This window comes from Thalassophryne amazonica, chromosome 1 (assembly GCF_902500255.1).
Source record: "Thalassophryne amazonica chromosome 1, fThaAma1.1, whole genome shotgun sequence".
In the NCBI taxonomy this organism is placed as follows: domain Eukaryota; kingdom Metazoa; phylum Chordata; class Actinopteri; order Batrachoidiformes; family Batrachoididae; genus Thalassophryne; species Thalassophryne amazonica.
Genome location: NC_047103.1, coordinates 154,952,697 through 154,975,487, shown reverse-complemented (window position 1 = coordinate 154,975,487; position 22,791 = coordinate 154,952,697). Strand labels below are relative to the sequence as shown.

The 22,791-nt window shown below is 40.3% G+C and overlaps 1 protein-coding gene across 11 annotated transcripts in view; it reads left to right on the top strand.

Moving 5' to 3' along the window:
- Window positions 1-22,791, top strand: part of dock9b (dedicator of cytokinesis 9b) — a 144,543-nt gene that overhangs the window by 29,944 nt on the left and 91,808 nt on the right. For 8 of the 11 annotated variants that reach the window (XM_034176822.1, XM_034176790.1, XM_034176774.1 and 5 more), the window contains exon 2: window positions 5,041-5,157. In XM_034176822.1, the coding sequence (XP_034032713.1) occupies window positions 5,041-5,157 (117 nt within the window). Of the gene's footprint in view, window positions 1-254; window positions 515-5,040; window positions 5,158-22,791 lie in introns of those variants that run through there. The other 3 variants (XM_034176831.1, XM_034176783.1, XM_034176765.1) reach the window with 1 other exon arrangement.

Here is a 22,791-nt window from a genome sequence, read left to right as displayed (position 1 = left end):
TGGCGGTGCACAGGTGCAAAAATGACAAAAACCGGTGTTGTCGTCCAAATACTTTTGGGCCGACAGGTAAATACTTGTTAGTTATTTATTTATTTTTTCTTTGTAAAAATCCTTTTTCTGCTGCGTTTATTCTCCCTATATGCAGGCAGGTGGAGCAGGACTCTGGGCTATTCTCCTTCATATTCCCATAATGCCATGCATACTGACAGCCAGCTGTGAGAAAGAGAGACACAGAGAGAGAGAGAGAGAGAGAGAGAGAGAGAGAGGGGCCGGGCCCACTAGATGTCTGCAAAGCTGTGAGAGAGTTGCACTTCGTGCCATGCAGTGAGTCTCTCAGCTGACTTTGCTGCAGGGTTCTGGTTCCGCTGTGCACAGTCCGGACTGGGTATCGAACACTATGCAGGGCAGGGCGGGCAAAGCCCCCAAACGGGAGATGGTCATTGAATCTCCACAGCAGTACAGGAGCCTGGCTGAGATGGAGCCTGAGGTGGAGGCGGGGTCACAGGTCACAGCGGTGAGTATAAATAGCAGCAGGTCTGGAATCTGTTTTAGTTCAATTAAAGTTAGTCACTTTCTCCAAAACTGAACATCAAACCCCTTTGACATGGGAGGGGCTTTGTTTTAGTATATATCTTTGACCTTTCAGGAGGAGCTTTGATACTTTTTGTTTGTCTCTGAAAAGGGGCTGGACGGAAGTGGAAGCGGGCCGATAACAGACTGAACCTCCCTGGGGGTTTGAATGGGATTTTTAGGAAATGCAGCACTTTGCTCATTAACTCTTTGTGTGGGATTAAGCGAATCTGGCAAACATCCTGCAAATCTGGTGCATTTAAATAGGTTCTGAGTTCAGTGTAAATGTTATCCAGTTTGTTTAGTTTATGTGTGTTTAGAAAAGTTGCCATTTGTTTTTTTGTTTTTTTAAATCATGACGTCAACATTAATGATGTGAAATGTGTTTACGGTATTTTAGTCCTGTGGTATGTTTATACTATGTGGGACATTTTATCATCATGTTTCAATCGGTGTGTGTGTGTGTGTCAACAAATGCTTTTGAAAACAATAACTCATTAACAATACAGTGTAGACGCTTTATACTTACACCATAGGTACTTCTTGGACATTAGATGAGCTGACTAGAATTTAAAATATTTGAGAAGATACAGTATATTTGATATTACTAAGAAATAAGTCCTACATTGGCCCTGAGGCCCCGCTGGCGCCGGGGCTTGTCTCCGGATTCAGTCAGCTTCAAGAGGATGAGAGTCTATGACTCCCCCTGGAGGGGATGCCAGTTCGACGCAGGTTACTTCCTCAGCTGTGACCGGGACCCGTTTGCAGCTGGGTGTATTGAGACAGTGTAAATTAAGTGTCTTGTCCAAGGACACAGACAGATTGCATGAACGAGATAAAACCCAGGCAAATATTGACAGGGCAGCCCTTTAAACGCTCAGCCACCTGCTGTACGATATTAAGAAAGATGAAGTCATTTTCAATAATGTATTGAAGAGACAAGGTAGGCAGTGGATTACACCATAGGTAATCCTTAATGCATACATGAGCTGTCTGGATATATTTTGTGCATATATTTCTGTATTCATAAGCTTAAAGTAATTTTTCTTGGGTGCATGATACCTCATTAACAGTACAAGACAGAAGTTTTATACTTATGTCATAGGTACGCCATGGGCAGTTAATGTGGTGATTAGATTTTAAGGTTGTTTGGAGCATATTTGGAGCATATATCTGCATATTAATGAGGGTAAAGTAATTTTCATTGTGAATATTATAACTCACAAACTATACAGTGTAGACACTGTATACTTTTACCAAAGGTACTCTATGGACAATACATGTACTGATTACATATTAAGATTGTTTGGAGCATACATCTGCATATTAATGAGGATGAAGTAATTTTCCTTGTGAATATTATAACTCACAAACAGTACATTGTGGGCACTTTATACCTATACAATAGGTACCCCATGGGGATTCGATAAGCTGATTTTATTTGAAGGATGTTTGGTGGACATTTTCCTTGTGAACATAACTCATTAATGAGACGGGGTAGGTAGTGGGTACTTACATCATAGATACTCCTTGATGAGTCAATGAGCTGAATAGATTTTAAGGTTATTTGGTACTTATATTTGCATCTTAACGCATTTTTTGTTGTAAATACATTAACTCATTAACAATAAAGAACAGTTACTTTAAACTTAAACCATATGTACTCCTTGAGGAGTACATGACTTGATTAGATTTTAAGGTTGTTTGGTGCATATATTTGCATGTCAATGAGGATTAAGTAAATTTCCTTGTGAACATAGTAACTCCTTAATGAGACATGGCAAGTACTGGATACTTAGACCAAAGTTACTCTGATTTGCCAATATTTTCATCAAAAATTTTTGTTGCTTAAATTCAAGTGCCTTTTAAAATTCTACAGCTCTCTTTTCCACCAATCCATCTGTGTTTGATTAGTATTTGATTGTCACAATATTGCAAGTATTAGAACTGTAACACCTTGGTAAGAGTACTATTTCCAAGTGGTGATATTTGACTCGGGACTTTGTCACCTTAGTGTTTTTACATTAAAGTCAATCATCCTGTATGGTCACATGACTCTGGAGAATGACTTCAAACTCACAGCTGCTTTTTGTTATCTTTGATCTTCGTGGTGATTTTCCCATTTGAAATCAGACCGACAGTTTTCTGCTTATCTGCTGATCTTTGCACCCAGAGAGGATTTTCATGACGTTGTCAGGAGGACTGGACACATTAAAGTGTCAGTCTGTGCGTTTAAATGCTGTGTGCTCTTTGGATGCCGACCAACACGCTCATTGAAAAAATCACATTCAAGCTTTGCAGCCACATTTGAATCCGACTCTGAAAAATTGTACTGAAAGACAAATAATAATAATTCAGTGATTGATTGGGCTCATCTGATGCTATTGTTTGCATGTTTATTTCTTAGATTAAATTCCAAACTTGTACATGAGTTTATTGCTACATTTCAAATTAAATATTCACTTTTTTTGCACTTGCCAGTCAAATCATCATTGTGTTTTGTGTCATGATGTTATGCAGGTCACCTTATCCATAAATGAATGTATTAAGGAGGTCTAGAGCAGTGATTCCCAAAGTATGGGATGCAGCCCCTTGATAGGCAGCAAATGTACTGCAGGTGGGCTGAGACCCCATAGTGGGCCATGAGAAGTCATTAAAAATACATTTTAAAAAGTCATTGATTTTCAGTTTTGTAACACTGTACTTTCTGAAGGATAAGTCTCACCTGTCAAAAAGTGACTCTTGAAGGGGAAAAAACACATATGAGTTGCACCGGAGAACAAGTAGCACTTTTTTCCTGTGTTATCAGCTCTTTAATTTGGGATTTTTGTGCATTGTTCTATTGTAATTTTATTACTGACTTTTATTATTTTATTATTGGAGTTTATTTTTATTTGATTCCTGGGAAAACCCTGTATAAGTAGTCATTATTATTATTATTATTATTTACAAACAACATAGGAGACTTTTATATATATATATATATATATATATATATATATATATATATATATATATATATATATATATATATATACACAGAATACTTGACCACAGAATACTCACTTTGATTTCCATGTAAATCACTAAGGTCCCTTGTCCCTTCGGCAATGTCCTTAATCCCCAAATTGCTCTTGGTGAGCAGTGGAGCACCTCCCATGACATCAATGTGTGTGAAAGGGTGAATGTGAGGCATCGCTGTAAAGCATTTTGAGCATCTGCATCAGTTCCAAAACTGCAATAGAACTGCAGTAAATTTCCCATTTGTGCAAAAAGAGCAAATCTGAAAGATAAAAGTGATTCTCTGGCAAGTTTACAGTATATTTAATTGCAATGATCTGTTTTGGTGCAGCTTTAAATAGATCAAAGATCATTTGACTATGATTCTGCAGATAAAACCACACATGTATGTCATATGTGCAGAGTTATCTTTAATAACACTCAGATTTTTTGTCATGGCGGTCATGCCAGAGGAACATCCTGGGTGGTTTATTTTTCCGGTGGTGGTGGTCATGCCAGAGGAACGTCCTGGGTCTTTTATTTTTCCGGTGGTGGTGGTCATGCCAGAGGAACATCCTGGGTCTTTTATTTTTCCGGTGGTGGTGGTCATGCCAGAGGAACGTCCTGGGTCTTTTATTTTTCTGGTGGTGGTCATATGCAGCACCAGAAGTTTTTGTTTCCCATCTCTGCTATATCACAAACAAATTTACACATTTTAACTGTCAAGATTGAATACTTGCAAAGTTGTCTCTGATGCATCATTTGGATTTAGGGGAGGGGAGTTGATGGTCTAGTGGTTAAGCAGTGGGCTTGAGACCAAAGGATGCTTAGTTCAAACCCCTGTCTGGCCGGAAAATCACTAGCACCCTTCACTAGCACCCTGACATTGGTGTGTGTGTGTGTGTGTGTGTGTGAGACATTACACACCCTTTGAGCTTCTGATATAGATGGAAAAGCGCTATATAAATGCAGTCCAGTGCATTTACAACGACAGCGAGAATCCCGTTTGGATTTTGCTCTCGACACAGTTGGCACTCGTTCTTGAAAAAAACCTCAGAAGAGAGATTTATAGAGATGCAGATGCCAGTTACTACTTCTCTACAGTGCTGCAGGTTTTGCACGTGAGCTCATGATCCAGTGAGTGGTACAATGACACACACATCCTCCCCATCACTTGTCTCTTAACCCACATTCATGTCTCTCCGTGCCAGTAAACCCGCTGCTGTATCCGTCAACCAGGAACTCAGTGGACAATAGTAGCTTTTTGTCTGGGCAGCGTGAATACCCAACATTTGCCTCTGCAGACACAACCAGTGCACATGTAGCATTAATACGGGTCCCAAGTCTGTTACATTGCTGTAAAAGTGTGCATAGCTGCATCCTGGATGAAAATTCACTGAATAATAACAAGTGTTGAAAAAGAATAAAGTAATCACACTTTATCTATACTGTTGTCTTCTGCTTTCTCAGGTAAAGCCAAAAATTATTGAGCCTCTGGACTATGAGAATGTCATTGCACAGAGGAAGACCTACATCATCAGTGATGTTCTGCGAGACATGCTGCAGTTCCCATCTGATGACTTTCAGGTAAGCTGCAGAGATACTATTGTGAACTTTGCTGTAATTTTCACAGACCAGCTTCTACTGGATCTGAAATAAAACAAAAACTGGTGTACACGGACATCAAAATGTAATTGTTAGTGATTTGTGTAATCTAAGTGTAGAACTGGACACTATGCTGCTCCGAATTTCAGTTTTTTCTAGAGCGACTAAAATTTGGCCCAATTTCAAATGATCAAACTGCAAATTTCAGCATGAAATCTTATTTCACTTGGAAATATCGTACTTCAGAAGAGTTAAAGGTGCTCTAACTATTTGTAAGTGACAGTCCAACATCACTTCATGTTGGCAATAACGGAGGTAAAATAGTCAGGGTTAGTCAGGTGCAGGATTTCCCTTCAGACTAACATGAAATACGCAACTAGAGTTACTAATAGAAACAAAAGTAACAAAAATAATGATTTTGGGTGAGCCTGCTTTTATTTCATGTCCTGGACAATGTTGAAATCCCCCCCCCCCCCCCCCCCCCCCCCCCCCATGTATCCACTTACATACCAGTATAACTGAATATTGCCGAATGTACGATTCCCATTACATGGCTGTTTTTTGCTCATGCATAAAACACACATTTTTCACATGCTTCTCCAAAAAGCTAAAATGCTTCTATAATCATCTAAAAACTGTCTTCTGTTGAAGAGTGCGACATGCTTTCTCTGGGTTTGATGTTGCGGAGGACCAGAAATTAGAACAAAGCTTCTGCTCTTGGAACGTACGTCCCGTTTACTGCACTCGCTTGTCCATTTTTGCAGAATTTTGCCTAAGAGTACCACCGATATGCATCAGCTAAATCCAGTTATTCATTTTGAATGGCTCACAATTTATCCTGACGTCACAAATTATTTTTAAACATGTTTAAAACTTTCCCGATAGCTGACAGTGTTGTACAACACTACTTTTACAACAGATTAAACCTGTTTTCAATTCCTGATTAAGTATTAAAAATTTTTAAGCCAAAACCTGCAAAATCAGGTGTCTGAAATTGGCTATTGGAGATTGGGGTGTGACTCTTTCAGTATCTCATGATTCTGATTCATGGGGTCACTATTCCATTCAAAATCGATTTTCGATTCAAAAGCTGATTTTTGATTCTAAATTTATTCAGTACATAGAGCTACTAATTTCAGGAGCGAATTAATTGTGCTGTAGTGTGCTAAGAAAGGTGGTGTGGCAAATTATGCCATGAAAGCAAAGTGTCTAAGATTATGTAGGTTTATATTTGAAAAAGACAACATAAACAAAAGCAAATCTATGAATAAATGTATTCATTTTCCATAATGCTGTAGGGGCGCAGGTCTTTTGAAAAGAAACAGACGTTGGATCCAGTTTTGCATGGTCAGAAGTGGCTGGAAATTTGGTAAAGTGGAGCAGAATAAAATAAAATTAATGATAATAATAATGCTAATAATAATAATAAACATAAATGATATTAATTTCTTGCAATAAATAGTATCATATAGTAATTAAACTTCATTTATAATTTAAAATCACTCAAAATTACCTTGTTTATTTCTGACATACAGACACAAATTTGTGCACAGATGCCTCTGGCGTGCGCTCTGAACTAAACAAGACCACCTCAGAGGCACCCAGCCAATCAACAGCTACGCAACGAGGTTATTTAATCCCAATCAAAAGCTGTGTGGAGAGGTTATTTCCTCCCAGCCAGTCGAAAGCTGCGTGGTGGTGTGTTCTTCAGCTTTTGCTGTCATTCAGAAACTTTGTCTAGCTGATTTTCGCATCATGTGACCAGCACAGGGAAGCCTCACAAAAATAAACAGTGACTAACTCAGGGATAAACATAACCATAATGTGTTGTCTTAAATGCCAAAATAAACAGTGTGTTTTGATACGTTAGTGCTAGCTTTTTTTTCCCCCACACCGTGGTTTACAAAGGAGGCAGAGGCAGAAATGTGTTAGCCTGCCAACCTTGTAAAATTCAGTCAAAAATAAGTAGTACGGGCCCTGTGGTGGTGGAACTTTAAGTTTTTTTTTTATTTTTGTGCAAATTAGGACACGTCATAAAGCATCACTCTGTACAGAATAAAAATGCTTGTCGGCAGTGTCTATATATGGTGAACATCGCTTTTGTGAAATCTCACTCCGATTCATATCAAATGTTAACTGTGGAATAAGTTGGTCACGTTGTCTGCCTAAACTCAGATCTCATACTGGGACAGTGATTCAATACAAATGTGGGTCGGGATTCTTTGGCTTTTAGGTTCTTAGTTTGGAATGAAAAAGTAAGTAAACAAATTCCATTTATATTCAAAACTTTGTGGATGGAGTGATGCAGGCTGGCTCTCTGTTCTGTTGTATGCTGTTCACTCGGGGGAGGTCATGGTCCAGGGAGGATCCTCAGTTCAAACCCCCGTCTGGCTGGAAAATCACTAAGGGCCCTTGGGCAATGTCCTTAATCCCCAAGTTGCTCACAATGTGTCGTGAGCGCCTTGCATGGCTGGGTGAATGCGAGGCATCATTGTAAAGAGCTTTGAGCTTCTGATATACATGTAAAAGCACAATATAAATACAGTCCATTTACCACTTACCACTCTAAGTGCCCCTCACACACACACACAGAGCAGGCTGACTCTGCCTACTCCAGAAAGCAGGAAACAGGAACAGAAGCAACTTGCTGAGAAGTTGGTGACTGTTTAGAGCAGTGAGGAGAAACAAACAAAACAGAGGCAACATGATTTTAAAAACTGATTTTTGAACATTTTCAATCAATTTTTACAGTGGCTTGCAAAAGTATTCAGCCCCTTGGTATTTCACACATTTTAATTTGTTTATGGCATTTCAAATACAAAAAGTAAATCAGGCTTCTCAATATAAAAAAATTCTAAAATTATCTTCCTTAGACTCAAACCAAAAACAAACCTCTACAACTTGATATAAATTAATTCAAAATGTAAAAGCCAAGATGATGGGTTGCATAAGTAATCAGCCCCTTTGGTATAATACCTGTAAATAATCAGTTTAATTGCCAGTTTTCTTCAGACAAGTCAGGGGATGGATACACAAACATTTCCAAGTCACTGAATATGTCTTGAACTTTATTTACATCAGTTATGAAGAAATACAAACAATGTGGCACTCTATGGTAAATCTGTGTGGAGTAGACAGTTCTCAAAAACTGAGTGACTGTGCAAGAAGGAGAACAGTGAGGAAAGCCACCAAGACATCCAGACAACCCAGAAAAAGTTTTAGGCTTCTGTGGCTGTGATTGGAGAAATTGTGCACAGTGCAAATTCTGCGTTTTGTATCTCCAGTTATACAGCTTCATGATTCTTTTTAAGAAAATCCTCCTCTGCTCCACTTCATCATGAAGCTGTATAACTGGAGATATAAAATCCAAAACTTGCACCATGCACAATTTCTCCAATCACAGCCACAGAAGCCTGTAACTTCTTCTTTGTTGTCTGGGTGTCTTGGTGGCTTTCCTCACTCTTCTCCTTCTTGCACAGTCACTCAGTTTTTGAGAACAGTCTACTTCACACAGATTTCCCATAGTGTCATACTGTTTGTATTTTTTTTTTTTATAACTGATGTAAATAAAGTCCAAGACATATTCAGTGACTTGGAAATGTTCATGTATCCATCCACTGACTTGTCTGAAGAAAACTGTCAATAAAACTGATTATTTACAGGTATTATACCAAAGGGGCCCATTACTTATGCAACCCATCATCTTGGCTTTTATATTTTTAATAAATTTATATCAGGTTGTAGAGATTTACTTTCAGTTTGAGTTTAAGGAAGATAATTAAAAAAAAATGATATTGAGAAGCCTGGTTTACTTTTTGTATTTGAAACACCATAAACAAATTAAAATGTGTGAAATACCAAGGGGCTGAATACTTTTGCAAGCCACTGCAATTGTTAAGGATAAGAACTGCGATTCTGAGGTAATTAAATTTTTTACTCAGCACCTTTAATAGGAGACTCTTCTAACCGTTCGACACCAAGTCATTATAGTGGTACCCAAGAATTCTCCAAAGGGACTCAGTATCATACACATCCAGACCTCCCCTTTAGGGAACAATAACAATTACATAAACTTTGTAACTTTGAGCTTTCTTTGATCTACTGTTAGCAATATAATACTGTAGTCTTATATTATGTATTCCAAGCCAGTATTATGAGCCAGTTCCACAACTGTAGGGCAGACAAGAGCAAATATGTCGATATGTATTCAAACTACAGGATGAAATCAGAAGGTGTTTTTTGGACAAAATGCCTGGATGACCCGGTCATCAGTCCAGTCAGTTTAACTTGATCACTGTCTCGATTTCTGGTGGTCAAAAAGGAATGCATTTTACCATGGAGACAAAGAAAGAGCTTTTTTTTTGTGAAAAATTGAATCGTGGAAATGCATTCTGAGTGTAATATTTTGCATGAGCATGCATAAAGAACTCTCTCATTGAGGAGGTAAGAGTCAATGCAACATTTGAATCTGCTCTTTTTTTATGGCTGTCTAAAGCTGTTATTGTGCTCCAAAACAGCTGAAAACAACAGGTTCACGCCTGTCCTCTGCAGGTTTAGGAACATGTTGAAAATCACTGTCTGAAGCCAAAGTGGGCGAGGCATGTGGAGATAATATGAGAGCAGCGCTGCATCCTATGTCTTTGGAATGCACCAAGGAGAAATGATGATTGTGTTTTTTTGTTTTGTTTTGTTTTCTTGAAGCTGAAGCTGCACTGTGTAGTTTTAGGATATTTGGAAATAACATTTCAGACACCACTGCAACTAAGTACAAAAACCATACCTTGTTGCAGTTAATGTTCTTCAGTGTACTTTGCTTTTATGGCATTAGCGCAGAGCTAAAGTGGAAAAATAATGATGTGTTTCCAGATCGAATGAAAAAGACGTTCAAGCATGAAAAAGACATGCTTGGTTTGTGCTCTGACATGCACTGTCAAACTGGGACCTTATATGTAGACAGGTGTGTGTCTTTCCAAATCATGTCCAATCAACTGAATTTACCCCAGGTGGACTCCAATTAATCAGTGGAAACAGGATGCACCAGAGCTCAATTTTGAGCTTCATGGGAAAGGCTGCGAATGCTGATGAACATGTGATTTCTTAGTTCATTTTTAATACATTTGCATAAACCTAAAAAAACACTTTTTTCCCATTGTCATTATGGGGTATTGTGTGTAGAATTTTGAGGAAAAAATTAATTTCATCCATTTTGGAAAAAGGTTGTAACATAACAAAATATGAAAAGTGAAGCGCTGTGAATACTTTTTGGAGGCACAGTATGGCCTACTCAGTTCTGAACGGAATACACATTGCAGTGTAAGGTGTATTTAAAGATATGATATTCAATTCATTATATTTTAACTTTCAAATTAAGACAACACTAGCAGATGCAGAAAAAAAAAACAGCATAAAAGTTAAAGTCCTCTGGGCAGGAATGTCTCTTTGTGTTGTTAGCACTTCCGATGTGTTGTGGAGCTTTGCAAAGTGTTTCTGTGTTTGAATTTGCAGCAGAGCCATTATCAAATTAAATTATTGTACGTGCTATACGCTATATTGTATTCCCTGCCTTTGCAAATGTCTTTTCAAACTGCAAGATGATTTTTTTGATGCATGTGTTTTTCATAATTGTATTGTCTTTGGTGGGAGTGGTGACCAAGTGGTAGTTGGTTTTAGTGCAGAAAGGTCCTGGTTCAAACCCCCTACCACATTTCTCCATGTAATGTGGAGATGCATCAAGAAGGGCATCTGGCATAAAACGTGTGCCAGTTCATCATGCAGATCCACCTTGGATCTGCTGTGGCGACCCTGAGTGAAAAGAAGGGAGCAGCCGAAGGGTCTTACTGTAAGTCTTAAAGTGATGTTGTCCCGATCAGCCACCATATGTAGTAGATATGTTTGAACTGTCTGACTCTCTTTCAAACATTTATGTGCGTCATCCATCTGCTGGTGGTGTTCAAAGAGAGCCCAATGTCTGTGTTATCCTGATGTCTCCTTGGTGCATGGATAGATTTCAGCATGGTCCACTCCTCATTGTGAGGAAAGGCAAACGAGTGGAGTCTCAGATGTTTGTTATTCAATACAAGCTGTAGTTAAAGGTTAATGCCACATTTTTCAGAAGATGTACACAGAAAATCTAATTTGGTGGACTCTGTGTTGAGGGCAAAAAATGATCCATTGCTGCACATGAAGCTGGGAAGCATGATTGACCCGTGGTGATGCATGTTATTTCTTGAATGGAACTGCCCCCTTTTGTTGCATGCTGGAAAAACATGATGTCACAGGAGAGCGAAAGAGAGAGAGAGAGAGAGAAAAGAGCTTTGTATTTTTAAGCTTCATCGGCTGATTGAAAAAAGTGTTCATCTGCATTGGGTTTAGAGTCTGTATGTGGTGTGTTGTATTATATTGGGAGTATGTTTCCATCATATCGATCAAGATGCATCTATACAGTTTACCAAAGGACCAAATCCTTCAGCTTTTCAGACTGTTCATGTTGGACTGGAGCAGTTCTTTTTACAACTGCATTGTTTATTCTGTTTGGCTGTAATTCTGGTGGGTTTTCCCCTTTTTTGCCAGATGTGAACACACACACACACACACACAAACAAACACCCTGGAATAGACAGAAATTTTTTATGTTGCATGCATACCTGAAAGTTGAGAAGTGGCTCGTCTAGAACAGAAATAAAACTTGTTAACAAAACTATTGTTGTGCTCTGTTGTTGTTTTGTTTTGTTTTTGCATGTCTTGTTGTAGGCAGCAAATTTCTTGGACACATTCAGTCAGATGGCAGTTTGAACATTAAATATCTTGTCTTTGTGGTGTATTCAACTGAATATAGGTTGAAGAGGATTTGCAAATCATTGTATTCTGTTTTCATTTACATTTTACACAACGTCCCAACTTCATTGGAATTGGGGTTGTAGTTACGCTGTGGTATAACTGGTTCTAGACAACAAAATATGCATGTTGAAAGCATGAATTTCTAAACTGTGCAAATAAGTTGGCCCGGTTCTGTTAGTAGAGCCACCCATGTTCAGATGACACCCATTCTTATCCATCACTGAGCTTCACTTTATACCAGAAATAACTAATGGAGGGGATTTATGACCATTTTGAAACAATAAGACATTAAATACACAATAAAGTCACTTTTATTTTTTTATTTTATAAAGGTTTATTCCTGTTTTCAGTCAGTGAAAATAAGGATCTGGCTGTAGCAAAGTGTCACACACGCACAGCGCTGTCATAGTGCAGCAGATAATATTTACAGAGGAATCCTTCAAATCTGGAAAGAAGCACCAAGGTTGGCACAAATACTCCTTAGACATTACTCTTTTGAAAAAACTGAGTAGCCACTTGAATTTTCAGTAGGCGGCCAGGTAGGGGTCAATTGAAGAATTACACAGGGGTCAAAATTTAAAAATGTTTCAATCATATTGAAAGCTATACCACATTATTTGTCTGATCACAACAATACCAAAAAGGTATAGTTTGGACTATCTATGACTGAATGTTATGGAGTTATGGGGTAAAAACAACAAGAATGGTAACAAAGGTCAGCATTAGTTTGTACAGGGGTCAGATGTTAAAGTTGCTCTAAATATTGTAAAATGTGATGCAAATTATTGATTGAGTTAATAGGGTTTTAAAAAGGAATAGTTTGCACTATGTGACATGCTTAGTTATCATGTTACAGGGTAACATATGTCACATGTCATAGAATCCAATGGACGTCGACATTGCTCTACCTTTACCTTGCAGACCAAGCATTCAACACAGTCAAAACTATTTCATTTATTAATGCTATTAGTTCAACCAATAATTTGCACCACTTTTTACCAAAACTGGAGCAACTTTAACTTCTAACCCCTGTACAAAACTGAAATTGACCTTTGTCACCATTCTTGTGGTTTTTACCCCATAACTCCATAACATTCAGTCATAGATAGTCCAAACGATACCTTTTTGGTATCACTGTGATCAGACAAATAATGTGGTATAGCTTTCAATATGATTGGAGCATTTTTAAATTTTGACCCCTGTGTAATTCTTCAATTGACCCCTTCCTGGCCGCCTACTGAAAATTCAAGTGGCTACTCAGTTTTTTCAAAAGAGTAATGTCTAAGGAGTATTTGTGCCAACTTTGGTGCTTCTTTCCAGAAATGAACAATTGTTACAGTTATCTGCTCCACTATCAGTGTCCTCAGAGCACAGGCAGCAAGCAAGCTGACCATGTGATCTTCTTCAGCTCTAGGATTGGCTGTGATTCAGAGATGATCTAAAGCAGGTATTGAGACAAGAAAATTGACATTTCTGTGACATTTTGTCACTGATTTATTAATGGAAACATGACAAAAAGTCTTCTCGGACGTTCCAGCGCATCCATGGACCTCAGAGGGTTAAGGTGCCTCAGCAGATGACCCAAGTCTCAAATCCACTATAGTCTTATGAACAACCATCTTGGTATCATCTGTATATTTCAGCTGTGATTGATTCACAGTTTGAGATATCTAAAAGCAGTTGTGATACATTTTGACTTGTTTCAACAATGAAGAAAAAAAAAAAACAAAAAGCTGAGATATGTTACCAATAGCAAGACAAGAAATGGGAGGACAAGAAAGCTATGCAGGATACATACCCTGACACGAGTTTACAAGAAAGAACCTTGTGAGGTTTTAAAGGGTGCAACACCTTTTGAGTGTTTCACCACCTCATAAATCGCCATTGAAAAGTCATTTTAGGTCTTTTTTTTGAAGGGCAAGATCATTCCCTGTTCTGAGGTAGGCACTTCTGAGTGACCCTGAAAAACCACTGAGTGGGGCTCAATACAGAAGAAGAGAAAAAGAGTGGATAGCAGAGATGACAGGTGGGATGACAAGGAGGTACAAGTGCTGTCCTCTTGATGGATGAAGTCCAGCGAGGATTCAAGTCCTTGAGGTAAAATGAGAAAGTCTTTGTTCCTGTAGTAACTGTTGCAGAATAATGACTACATATACACAGTGGCATGAATCCGGTGGGTCTCCTCCACCATGGAGATGCAATGGCTGGGAAGGACAATTATGGGGCCATTCCTTTAAATGTTTGCATGTACATCTGGGAAGTAGGTCATGTTCCATTGGTGGAAATGTAGCAGTGGTGAGAGATTGGTGAACTATTGGCTGTCTGAATACAAAGAGGGATGATGGACTAATTAGTGGAAGGTGTGGTGATAAAGTGATATTGATGAGAAGGGGTTGAACAACAGCAGCTGATAAGACAGGAGATGATAGAATGGTTTCAAAATAAAAGCATGCCGGAAATAATAATTGGGCTGACTGACCAGATGAATGTTTAAAGTAATTAAAACATGAACATGCATCTTCAGCACAGTGCTGTTGGCTGTAAAAAGAGTAGAACAGACAGGTTTGGAATCATGATGAGGGCAGTAGCAGTGCGGTGGGAAGTCGACAATATAGGCTCTGTTTCCAGGCTATTTCACAATTCGGAGATGAGTGGCTTTCATTACAAGGCCTTCTGCAGTGCACACTCATTAAGAACTGCCCTCTATTCTGTATGTGCATGTGCACGTGGGTTTGGTCTGACCCACTTGATCTATGTGTTTTACATCAGTGGGCTTGGAAAGTTGTGTGTAAATGCATACTGTACAACCACACACACACATAGACATACACACTCACATGAAAGTATGAGACCTTTGTGTTAAAGGAGCTAAAAGTGTTTGCACATACTTGAACTTACTTGACAGATTCTTGGACACATCTTTGAATTGGATTAAATGTTGTATTCATAGCTGACACACTGTATTTACATAGACCTTGGGAAGACATTTAGATAACTGAATCATTTGATTGAACTCTAACCCCTTGGGTAGAGGGTAAGTGGGATTGATTTCATTTTCTCTTTGTTCTTCCTATACTTTCCACATTGATTAAAAAAACTCATAACATAGGGTTTGGCACTAGAGGTGCACAGATGATCAGATTTTGTGGATGATGTGATTATGTCATGGCTTGTGGTGGCTTGGCCCTGAAGGTTGTAGGAGGCATATGCAGACTCACAGACACAGGTGTAGAAAAATGGCTTTATCTGATAGGCAGGCAACAGGTTCGGTACACAGGAAATCAATCAACGTGGTGGAGGTACAGGCAGGTAGCTAGCTGAGGCAGAGTCCAAAAAACAAGCAAAGTTCCAAATACACGGCATCAAGGAGTTCACAGGGCTGAGGCAGAGGCAAAGTCAAAAAACAAGCAGAGTTCAGGGATAAGACGAGGCGGAGGTCAGTAACACTAGCAAGGTCAGAAATACAACAAGGCACAACTGGACAATGACGTGAGGCTGGAAAGTGCGAAATGCAACAATCTGGCGAGGGACTGTGAGACTGTGAGGGCTTAAATACTAGTGGAAGAATCAGAGTGTGAAATGAGGAACAGGTGTGCAGAGAGTGCTGGAAGGGGGTGTGACCAGGGAAGACAAAGGTAAGTGCAAGAGAGTGCAGTAAGGCAAAAGCAAAGTGAACTGAGGCAAGATAATTAAATGACAGAAAAACCAACAGTGCAAAATGTGACGTGCTTGACTAACCATAATAAACACAAACAAAACAGAGGGGGCGAAACTGAAACTAAGGTGGCGAGTCGAGGAGTGGAAAACCAGTGATAATAACTAAAAAGAGAGGACGTGACACAGGAAAATGAATACACTAAACATGACAAAACAAACTATTGACAGAATAGGAAATAAATGATGAACAGATCAAAACCAGGGACTAGGTAATGCAATGAATGTCTAAACCATAAATAAATGATACACAGAATAAAACCGGTAACAGAAGCATTACACAAAGTACAGAAATGAACAGAACCAAACCACGATTTACCTAACAACATATAATAATAATATGAAAAGTAAAACTGTAAAACCCTCAGTGGAAGCCTAGACCAAATAAGGGGAAAACCCAGACATGAACCTTGGGCCAGAGCAGATCCTGACAGATTATGGAATTGAAAATTATTATTTTCTTCACACTTTGCTCATTGAGGCATGGAGCCACTTTTAACTTTAAAATGTTGTGTACATAAGGAAGCCAGCTCTTACACTTGGCTGAGTTTAGCACCAATTTGTCCGGATGGGCAACTTGGCATGGCTCATGCGTCTGGAGGGTATGCTTGACATGACTCAACACATGAAAGGTTGGTTAAAAGCTTACTATTTTTAACATTCTCATAATTTTTGAGACCTCAGTCAGACTCCTGGTTGCCTTGGCTTGACTTGTGCTTGACTCAGGATAGCTTGGTGTCCAGTTTTCATGTTGACTATAGAAAGAGTTACCCTGGGCTCTCTTGATCTGAGTATGACTTTGCCCATCACCTGAACCTAGGCTGAGTTATGCTAGGCTTACCCCAGGCTGTAGCAAGTTGAGGGCAGGTTGTGCCAATATAGCTGAGGGTTCCACTGAGCTCCGAAGAATAATGACAAGCTGTGCCGAGCGGTGTGCCTGCTTGAGAGGATGTAGTTTCAAATCTGGCAAGGTGTGCCAGCCAAGATGCCCTGAGTTGCGTGAAATAGCACCAAACTTAGTCAGGGGTGTGAGCTGAATTAAGGTGTCACTGTGGCCCAGTTCTCTTCCAAGATCACCTAGCTCTGCAGCTGGGTCCAAAACCATAACCATAAATTTCAGTTTACACATGACAGCATGTCAGTCAGTGCACTGTAGAGTCTTCCAGTCTTTCCTGTCCTGTACTCAAGACTCTTTGTGGGATAATTTAATGACGGATATCAGCCTGTTTGCTCTGTGGCATCACTGCCTGTGGAAACACGCTCTCATGGTCCCAGCGGAAGTCATCAAAGCCCCGGTTTAATGATTTAGAAAGAAATGCAGCTAATTGGCAGCCAGCAGTTCTTGCTCACAGGTGACTGACAGCTGAGAGCCAGGAACTCATCAAATTGGCAGGATGTGAATAGTTTCTTCAGAACACAGGTCTTAAATGTGTTTTTGACCAACATTAAGATCCCACAGTGTGGAACAGGCTTGGCTCACATTAGTGTACTGGAGAATCTTCAAGAAGTTTTTGAGAGAGTGAACTGGCCAAACGAGGGCAGCAGCCCAGTCATGGCATGTCGATGCCAGGGATAAGAACAGGACGTCTGTGACCAAACAGTCCACTCTTCCCTGCTATACTTTGGTGGTTGAGTAGAATAACGCAAGACCAAGAGGGAGCCATGGTGACTGAAGCTTAGTAGTGTGGAGGAGATGCCAGGAAACAGTCTTGCTGCCCTGAGGCTTCTTCTTTGGTTGTGTATTCTCTCTGTGCTTCTGCTCTACCTCTGAACAAGACATTGTTCTTGTGTTTTGCCATAATGGTTCAGCTTAAATGTCATTTTTGATGACAAGAAATTATTGGCTTATCCAGATGAATGAGAGGGAACAGACTGGTAAAACAAAAACATCTAAATGTCAAACAGGTCCTAAGAGGTTTTTCTGCAGCTGATCACATCTTCTGGCCCGCTGTGAAGTAAAATGTTTAGTGACCTCCCCTAAAGGAATCAATCAAATCTCCTACAGTTAAGAGGAGCAGTAAAAGCAACACTACATTCAAGCCACAATCAGAGAGCAGAAACCTCAGAGGAAGGCGGTCAGAATTCTGATGTTAATTCATATCAGTGGAATAATTATCACCCAAACATAACAAATCGGTGTATAGACTTTTTGGTAAATTATTCTTATAAAATTGAGTATTTCTGCTGTAATTAATCCAGTACCATGGTAATCCATTCTTCAACATATTTATTACATTGCTTAGTGTATTAATATTTTCCTTTGTGCCAAGATGTAAGAAAGGATAGTTATCAAATAAGGAAATGGTTTACATTTAAACCCATTTATAACTGTGAAGAGTGAATCCCTTCAGTTATACAGATTTTAAATCAATGTTAAAAGCATATTTCTGGATATTTTGTCAATAAGGCATATATGGAGAAAAGTCCTATCAGTGAATTATGTGTGTGTGTGTGTGTATCTATCTATCTATCTATCTATCTATCTATCTATCTATCTATCTATCTATCTATCTATCTATCTATCTATCTATCTATCTATCTATCTATCTATCTATCTATCTATGTCATGATGATATAGATATACAGATGATATGATGATATATATATATATATATATATATATATATATATACACACACCCATATTAAAGTTAAAGGAGAAAGGATTGTTGTTTCAATTTCTATTTCATTTGTGAACAGGTACATAACTATTGCTGGTTTGCGCTAATATGCTCAACCATGCCAGTTTCCACGTTGCGTGCGGCAGTGGTTAGAATAGTCATATCGAAATAAAATTTTGCACAAAACGTTTTCTCATCACCATGAACAATTTTGTCAGGAAGCACCTTAAGAAAGTCACATTTTTATTTTTAGCATACTGTTTATCCATCCATCCATCCATCCATCCATCCATCCATCCATCCATCCATCCATCCATCCATCCATCCATCCATCCATCCATCCATCCATCCATCCATCCATCCATCCATTTTCTTCCGCTTTATCTGGAGTCGGGTCGTGGGGGCAGCAGCTCAAGCAAAGCCGCCCAGACCTCCCCCAGCTCCTCCGGGGAACCCCAAGGCGTTCCCAAGCCAGCTGAGAGATGTAGTACCTCCAGCGTGTCCTGGGTCTTCCCCGGGACCTCCTCCCAATGGGACGTGCCCGGAACACCTCTCCAGCGAGGTGTCCAGGGGGCATCCGGAAAAGATGCCCGAGCCACCTCAACTGACTCCTTCCGACGTGGAGAAGCAGCGGCTCGACGCCGAGCTCCTCCTGAGTGACCGAGCTCCTCACCCTATCTCTAAGGGAGCGCCCAGCCACCCTGCGGAGGAAACTCATCTCAGCCGCTTGTACTCGCGATCTCGTTCTTTCGGTCATGAGCCAAATCTCATGACCATAGGTGAGGATCAGAACATAAATCGATCGTTAAATCGAGAGCTTTGCCCCCCTACTCAGCTCTCTCTTCACCACGACGGTCCGATACAGCGACCGCATCACTGCAGATGCTGCACCGATCCGTCTATCGATCTCACGCTCCATCCGTCCCTCACTCCTGAACAAGACCCCGAGATACTTAAACTCCTCCACTTGAGGCAAGGACACTCCACCGACCTGAAGAGGGCAAAGCACCTTTTTCCGGTCGAGAACCATGGCCTCAGATTTGGAGGTGCTGATTTTCATCCCGGACGCTTCACACTTGGCTGCAAACCGCCCCAGTGCACGCTGAAGGTCCTGATTTGACGAAGCCAACAGAACCACATCGTCCACAAACAGCAGAGACGAGATTCTGTGGTTCCCAAACCAGACCCCCTCTACACCCTGGCTGCGCCTAGAAATTCTGTCCATAAAATAATGAACAGAACCGGTGACAAAGGGCAGCCCTGGCGGGGGCCAACATGCACCGGAAACAGGTTTGACTTACTACCGGCAACACGAACCAAGCTCCTGCTGCGGTCGTACAGGGACCGGATAGCCCTTAGCAAAGGACCCCGGACCCCGTACTCCCGGAGCACTCCCCACAGGGTGCCCTGAGGGACATGGTCGAACGCCTTCTCCAGATCCACAAAACACATGTGGACTGGTTGGGCGAACTCCCATGAACCCTCGAGCACCCGATGGAGCGTGTAGAGCTGGTCCAGTGTGCCGCGACCAGGACGAAAACCACACTGCTCCTCCTGAATCTGAGGTTCGACCATCGGTCGAATTCTCCTCTCCAGTACTCTGGAATAGACCTTACCGGGGAGGCTGAGGAGTGTGATCCCTCTATAGTTGGAACACACCCTCCGGTCCCCCTTCTTAAACAGAGGGACCACTACCCGGGTCTGCCAATCCAGAGGCACTGTCCCCGATCGCCACGCGATGTTGCAGAGGCGTGTCAGCCAAGACAGTCTCACAACATCCAGAGACTTAAGGTACTCAGGACGGATTTCATCCACCCTAGGAGCCTTCAAATCAAATCAAATCAACTTTATTTATATAGCGCCAAATCACAACAAACAGCTGCCCCAAGACGCTTTATATTGTAAGGCAAGGCCATACAATAATTACGGAAAAACCCCAACGGTCAAAACGACCCCCTGTGAGCAAGCACTTGGCGACAGTGGGAAGGAAAAACTCCCTTTTAACAGGAAGAAACCTCCAGCAGAACCAGGCTCAGGGAGGGGCAGTCTTCTGGTTGGGGCTGAGGGAGAGAACCAGGAAAAAGACATGCTGTGGAAGAGAGCAGAGATCAATCACTAATGATTAAATGCAGAGTGGTGCATACAGAGCAAAAAGAGAAAGAAACACTCAGTGCATCATGGGAACCCCCCAGCAGTCTAAGTCTATAGCAGCATAACTAAGGGATGGTTCAGGGTCACCTGATCCAGCCCTATCTATAAGCTTTAGCAAAAAGGAAAGTTTTAAGCCTAATCTTAAAAGTAGAGAGGGTGTCTGTCTCCCTGATCTGAATTGGGAGCTGGTTCCAGAGGAGAGGAGCCTGAAAGCTGAAGGCTCTGCCTCCCATTCTACTCTTACAAACCCTAGGAACTACAAGTAAGCCTGCAGTCTGAGAGCGAAGCGCTCTATTGGGGTGATATGGTACTATGAGGTCGCTAAGATAAGATGGGACCTGATTATTCAAAACCTTATAAGTAAGAAGAAGAATTTTAAATTCTATTCTAGAATTAACAGGAAGCCAATGAAGAGAGGCCAATATGGGTGAGATATGCTCTCTCCTTCTAGTCCCTGTCAGTACTCTAGCTGCAGCATTTTGAATTAACTGAAGGCTTTTCAGGGAACTTTTAGGACAACCTGATAATAATGAGTTACAATAGTCCAGCCTAGAGGAAATAAATGCATGGATTAGTTTTTCAGCATCACTCTGAGACAAGACCTTTCTAATTTTAGAGATATTGCGCAAATGCAAAAAAGCAGTCCTACATATTTGTTTAATATGCGCTTTGAATGACATATCTTGATCAAAAATGACTCCAAGATTTCTCACAGTATTACTAGAGGTCAGGGTAATGCCATCCAGAGTAAGGATCTGGTTAGACACCATGTTTCTAAGATTTGTGGGGCCAAGTACAATAACTTCAGTTTTATCTGAGTTTAAAAGCAGGAAATTAGAGGTCATCCATGTCTTTATGTCTGTAAGACAATCCTGCAGTTTAGCTAATTGGTGTGTGTCCTCTGGCTTCATGGATAGATAAAGCTGGGTATCATCTGCGTCACAATGAAAATTTAAGCAATGCTGTCTAATAATACTGCCTAAGGGAAACATGTATAAAGTGAATAAAATTGGTCCTAGCACAGAACCTTGTGGAACTCCATAATTAACCTTAGTCTGTGAAGAAGATTCCCCATTTACATGAACAAATTGTAATCTATTAGATAAATATGATTCAAACCACTGCAGCGCAGTGCCTTTAATACCTATGGCATGCTCTAATCTCTGTAATAAAATTTCATGGTCAACAGTATCAAAAGCAGCACTGAGGTCTAACAGAACAAGTACAGAGATGAGTCCACTGTCTGAGGCCATAAGAAGATCATTTGTAACCTTCACTAATGCTGTTTCTGTACTATGATGAATTCTAAAACCTGACTGAAACTCTTCAAATAGACCATTCCTCTGCAGATGATCAGTTAGCTGTTTTACAACACCATCCACCAGCCTTGCCACCGAGGAGCTTTCTAACCGCCTCGGTGACTTCGGCCTGCATAATGGATGAGTCCGCCTCTGGTTCCCCAGTCTCTGCTTCCTCTTCGGAAGACGTGATGTGACATACTGTTTTTATATATATATATATATATATATATATATATATATATATATATATATATATATATATATATATATGGCAGAATTTTTTGTGGGGGGGTATTTTTCAGAGAATATGAAAGATAACAAAACTTTTTTCACTCATGGTTAGTGGTTGGGTGAAGCCATTTATTGTCAAACAATTGCATTTGCTCTTTTTAAATCATAACGGCAACAGAAACTACCCAAATGAACCTGTTCAAAAGTTTACATGCTCCTTTTCTTAATACCGTGTGTTGCCCCCTTTAACATCAATGACAGCTTGGAGTGTTTTGTGGTAGTTGTGGACGAGGCTCTCTGATGGTAAAACTGCAACTGAATATGCCTTGGACTTTATTTACATTAATTACAAAGAAATACAAACAGTATGACACTTTATGGTAAATCTGCATGGAGTAGACAGTTCTTACAAACTGAGTGACTGTGTAAGAAGAAGAATAGTGAGGAAAGCCACCAAGACACCCAGACAACCCAGAAGAAGTTATAGGCTTCTGTGGCTGTGATTGGAGAAATTGTGCACAGTGCTAATTTAACATTTTGTTTTGCCACTCTTAGCTTCATAGTGGAGTAGAGTGGAGAAGGATTTTCTTTTAACAAAACAGATCAAATCCAGGCTTGCATCTCAGATGTACCTTCTGGCAATTTGTAGCTAAATGTTCAGGTCTTCTTTTTAAGAAAATCCTCCTCTGTACCACTCAGTCCAGTGAAAAATCACAACAGAAATGTCTCGAGCTTTTCATACGACAGTGGTTCCAGTTCACT